General features: G+C 56.4%; 1 protein-coding gene across 1 annotated transcript in view; it reads right to left on the minus strand.

Moving 5' to 3' along the window:
* kat6a (K(lysine) acetyltransferase 6A) overlaps nt 1-5,275 on the minus strand; it is a gene marked incomplete at its 5' end in the record, with an annotated part of 24,317 nt that extends 19,042 nt beyond the window's left edge. The window contains one exon of the mRNA XM_084457055.1: nt 4,577-5,275. Coding sequence (XP_084313181.1) covers nt 4,577-5,275 — 699 coding nt within the window. The remainder of the gene's footprint in view (nt 1-4,576) is intronic.
* Between the last annotated feature and the right edge of the window lie 464 nt (nt 5,276-5,739).

The following is a 5,739-nucleotide window of genomic DNA, read 5'->3' on the forward strand; positions in this document are numbered from 1 at the left end:
CACAAGCGAATAACACACATGCATGCACACAGACTAGGAGAGACCAGACTAAAGCAGGAATATGGTGAGTGAGCTTATAATTGTCTTCGAATAGTGTCATTCTGTTTGAGCGCGCGCACACACACACACACACACGTCGACTGTTCTGGCTTGATCGTGGTTTTGTAGTGACTCACGCAGCTATTCGCCTTATTCACCTCAGCTGCCATATTGGTCATTCTGACGTAATTAGGGGTGTGGATGCGGAACTGCCCGTTGCCTTCAATGTTAAAAGTTCACTGAAAAAACACCACTTCAAGAACCGAAATAGTCAAAATAACAGGCTGAATACACTATCGGGGTTACAAACTCATCATTACCAGACTCTGATTGTTTTTCACTGCCGTTGTTTTCGCGTTTGGAAATACATCGGAGTGAATGCAGCTGACGGCTAACTATGGCTCATTCACCTCCATGTATTTCCAAACGCGAAAACAACGGCAATGAAAAACAATCAGAGTCTGGTAACGATGAGTTTGTAACCCCGATAGTGTATTCAGCCTGTTATTTTGACTATTTCGGTTCTTGAAGTGGTGTTTTTACAGTGAACTTTTAACACTGAAGTCAACGGGCACTTCCGCATCCGCACCCGACTGACCAATATGGCTGCCAGGTGAATAAGGCGAATTAGTCTCCAGCCTAGCAGTCCAACCTGGCAGTGCTGCGCCTCCCGTTATCGAGGTTAGCCCCGGGACTCCACATCTTAAATCACTGCAGCATCAGAAAGGTGCATCTTGGCCGAGCCCCAGCGCCCCGGCCCAGATGGGGAACACATTGGCCGCCGTTCGTGGGGGTTAGAGCCACGCGGGGGCCTCCAGGCCCGTTCTCACGCCAACAGCCATTCCCATCACCGGGGCTGGCCCGGCGCTATCTGCTAAACTAGCCGCGCTCTAACGGCTAAGCTAGCTGCTCCAGCCCTCAGCCCACACGGCTGCGGGGTGGAGGGGAGCAGACGACCGCTGCGGAGCTCCGTTCAGCTGTGTTAATGGGCCATGAGGGAACACCTGCCCTGAAAGATGAGCCCTGCTCCCTTTCATTAGTCTCTCCACACACACGGGCGATAGGCCGGCCCATACCCCCGCGCCTGACAGGCACTCGGTACTAGGAAGTAACCTGAAGTAACCCTGGAAACGAAGGGCAGAGAGGAGGAGCTACGGACAAACAGAAGAACTGTGGTGACGTCTATTCAAATGACGGCTCCAGCGTTGCATCCACGGGCTGATGCATTAGCAATGTAAACAGAAGCTGCCTCCGACGCAAACGCTGAAATTCCCTTGGCTGGAAAACCCCCTTCTTTTCACTGTACGTATAGATATACTTGGTCGACATAATCACGTCTGACCTCTTTGGTCTAATAACACTGAACTGGTTCAGGACACCTGTCATCATGGCCAGCCCACTGACCGAGCGAGGCGTAACGCACTCTCCCAGCCTTTCTGTAGTTCCCGTCTGACCCCCCGAGTATCTCGACGGCCATTGGCCCCATGATCGCCACGACCACTGCGACCACACACATCAGAGACGATGATGTAGTGCTGAGGGGAGGCGGCACCAAAGGCGTATAATCAATGGCTGCTGGGGCCGTTCTGTACCGCCGCCCGCTGTCCCTGGTGCCTTCGCCTGGAGCGAAACGCAACGACCTCATGAAATCGTCAAAAGACGGGGTGGGGAGGAGAACATGAATATTAATCTGTAGCACCGGCCTTAAGGTAAAGAGAATTACATGACATTTAATGAGCGACCGCTCTCCTCGCAGGGAACCCAAGTCGTCGGCATCCGCTCCATCTCCCGGGGGTTCAATGGGGGACACGGGAGATGGACCACAACAAACGCCACGACGGCGGGGGGGGGGGGGACTCTGAGCGATTCCACTTTTCACACGTCCCCGCCGTGACACCTCAAGTGACGGCGAGAACTCTGGTTCACCCCGGGTCCAGCTGTTGTGAAGAGGGCAGGCGGAGGACTATCATCCCTCTCTCAGACGGAGACGACAACACAAAAAAAAAAAAAAAAGCCCAGTCAGGCCCATCCCACCCTAATAGCCATCCTAACACAGCTAACGGGTACTCAGGAAAGCAATGAGGTTTGCTATCTATATATCCATGACCTCCGGATGACTCCACTCCCCCCCTCCTCTCCCCCCGCATGGCCTGGCAATGACCCTCTATTAGAGTATTCGGGGGGGGGGGGATCCCAGTTTGAATCGCGCGTGTGTGATACAGCCGTTCCAGGCTTGAGTATATACAAATCTCCCCTAGATGGGGTCAAAGCCGGTGCGTCGCCATTTGTTTTGATTTTTTTTCCCCTCTTGTTCGTGCACCCTCTCTCTCTCGCTTGCTAAATCACAGCCACTAGCGATCACGCAGGCAGCAGCAGCATGGCACTGATGAGCTGAAGGGAGAGCGAGTGTTGCGCGCCACCAGTCAGTGTCTCACACACACACTCACACACACACTCACACGCACGTACAAACACTGAGGCTAGAGGACGCCGATAAAGCTACACTACAGAGATATAGAGAAGAGTCTGTTTTTAATCCCCAAACTACAAGCAGACCAGGAGAAAACAGGCTTGTCTAGCGGCTCCCGGAGAACGCCTTTGAAGTCCCGGCCTCGATACCCCTCTCGTCTCGTAGCGCACATCCACAAAGTTCAAGCGATGCATCTGAACCAGAAACTGAGAGCACGGCCGGTGTGAAGGCCACCCAGTTCACAAGGCAAATTAAGTCAAAGAGGGATGACCGTCTTAAGTGTTGACCATCTGGGTCAGTGTGTGAGACCGGCATGTGACTCCTGGCTGCTCTTTCCACCCGTGGGCGTGCTAATCCTCGTGTGTGTGTGTATGTATGTGTGTGTGTGTGTGTGTGTCTGGCGTGAGTGCGTACCACCACAAAGAAGCCCCTTGTACGGAGCCCACAGACCTGGTACAGCCAGTTTCAAAACACTGTCTGGCCACGGGTCAAGACCCTTCACATCCCGTACCTGGTCTGACCACCTGGATCTGACGGGATGGGGTGTGTTTATTGGCTGTGTCGCCGCGTGTTTACCGGCGAGCACATCTGTTTGCGTACATTTGTGCGAGTAGACCTGATGTAAACGCGTATGCCTCTGTGCATGACATGGCGTGTACGTGTGTACTTGCGCGTGTGTGTGTGTGTGTGTGTGTGGGGCCCTACCCCCTCGGTAGGAGAGGTTAGTGCCCGGCTGGTGTCTATCAGGTTACACCAGTGGGTGTGTTCCCTGGCTCCTCTGTCGCCTGCATGTCTGCTGCTCTGCCTCATTCTTTCTCTCTCACGCTCTCTCTCTCTCTCTCTCTCTCTCTCTCTGCCTGGGTATAGTGGCTTGGAGCATGCGTCAGTCTGGCCTCTTCCTCTGGCTCCGGCTCTGACGACTCTTCACCCCGCCCCTCTCTCTCCCTCTCTCTCTCTCTCCCTCCTTCCTTCTCTCTCTCTTCCTCCCATCTCCTGACAGCTCCTGACAGGGAGCAGCCCTGCAGCTGGTCGCCAGTCCCGGCAGGACGCTGGAGGCCACGTGACTCTCTCTCATCTACCCCGACCTCCTCCTCCTCTCCCTCTCTCTCTTCTCTTCCCCTCGTCTCTCCCGCTGCAGGCGAGGGCTGGAGATGTGCCCTGGCAGCCGCCCACCCCGGCTTAGCACAGCACCGCCCGGCTCCCAGCGCCGCCACGCTGCACAAGGGTCGGGGCAGGCCCCCTGAACACACACACACACACGTACGTACACACACACACACACGTACACACACACACGTACACACACACACACGTACACACACACACACGTACACACACACACATGTACACACACATGTACACACACACACGTACACACACACACACACAAAGAGGTAGGCAGGGCAGCCCTCCTGTCAGATCGATGCTACGCTCTCCATCTCCCCCTATGGCACGGCGCTGACATGGGGCCTGAACCCTGTTTGCACGCCGAGGGATTAGACCCCACTTTTATCTGAGGTTTCTTGTTCACAAACATGTCGACTTGGACCATGCTAATCACACAAAGACGCTACACACGCACGCGCGCGCACACGCGCACACACACACACACGCACACACACACAAACACACACACTTCCCAGCTAGAAACAGCTTACATTCACACAATACGAGTCGCATTCTGGGTCTGTGACGTGATAACTTTATAACACTCTCTCTGAAAACAATTCTGAATACGCTGTGGCGCGCACTGTGTATCGATTGCTCAAGCAGCCTATGAATGTTAAGTATGTGTTAGCATCGGCTTACAAGTGTATATAGTAGGCTAGTGTCAACCAAGGCTAGAATGGGAGCAGGCAACAGGCTGTAGTGTATACACACTGCTGTGTGTACCGGTAACTTATTCACAGGCAATAGCTATTCCTAGATAGTCAGGCCTGTAACATATGTTTGTAGTTATACAGGGCTAGTGTGCATGGTCCGAATGGCGAGTTAAGACGCCGCTAACGTGTGCGTACGGGCATGGCTACAGGCTGCTGAGCTGGGCGGCGGCGGCGCCGGGCTTACCTTGTCCTTCTCGTGCGGCAGCAGGCGGACCGGAGGCAGGGACTCCAGCGCCACCGTGCCGGTGCCGTCGTGGGCCTGGGCTGAGCTGCTGCGGCTGACGAGGCGGTAGAGCGGGCCCTGCTTGTTGACCCGGCCGTGCGCCACGGCCCTCTTCAGGGCCACCCTCAGCTGCTGGTGGAAAAGGCCCGGCCCCATGGAGCCGCTGCCGGACAGGTAGGCCGCCACGTCCGCCTGGCATTTGAGGAAGCGCTCCACGCTCTTCAGGGTGGAGCCGCCGCTCTCGTGGAGGCCCTCCAGGGCGCGCTTGATCAGCTTGTTCCAGTCCAGCCCCGGCTTCTTCCCGTGGTGGTGGCTACTCCCGCCACTCCCGCTCCCTCCTCCTCCTCCTCCGCCCCCTCCTCCTCCGCCTCCTCCTCCTCCCCCCCCAGAAGAGCTGCTTCCACGGGGCTTGGGGAAGGACAGGCGGCCCGGGTTTTCGGGGTCCTTGTAGGAATTGAGGCCCTTGTTGGAGACCTTGAGGATGGTGCCGTCCTTGACGCTGAGCTCCAGCTGCTCCAGCACAATCTTGCGGTCCAGCCCGTGGGACATGGACACGGCGTTGCAGATGCGCTCCTCCGACGGCCGCTGCTTCTGCTTCTTCACCTTCTTGATGGCCTCCAGGATCCAGGTGGTGTACGTGGGGTTAGCCAACTTCACCATGGCGGCCGTCTAGCGGGGGGTCACGGGCCGGGCCGCGACGACGACAACCGCGTGAACGCAAACGCCCGCAGGCGTGGAAAGGAAGGGTCTCGGCCTGCGCCCTAACGCGCCGCCTCCTCCCCTGTCTCCTTCTCCTAGCCCCTGCGCCCGGTGACTATCCTTTGTCCCGGGGTCGCACGGGAAGTCCCTCAGAGCCTGAGCACGAGCAGCACGGCAGGGAGCAGCTCACCATAGCATAGGCCCCCCCAGCCAACCCCCCTGGTAAAACCTGGTCCACCCACTACCCTCTCCCTGCAGGGTGACTTAGCCTGGGGGAGAGCAGGGAGGGGTGGAGCAGCAGGTCAGCTAACTGGTGGAGCTGTGGCTCTACTCACACACACACACAAACAACAGGGGGATTTCCCCAATACTAAGACTAAGGTGTCTCCAAAGAGTGCCTGTCGCAAAAAAAAAAAAAAAGACAA

The sequence above is a fragment of the Borostomias antarcticus genome (assembly GCF_949987555.1).
Source record: "Borostomias antarcticus genome assembly, chromosome: 23".
NCBI lineage: Eukaryota > Metazoa > Chordata > Actinopteri > Stomiiformes > Stomiidae > Borostomias > Borostomias antarcticus.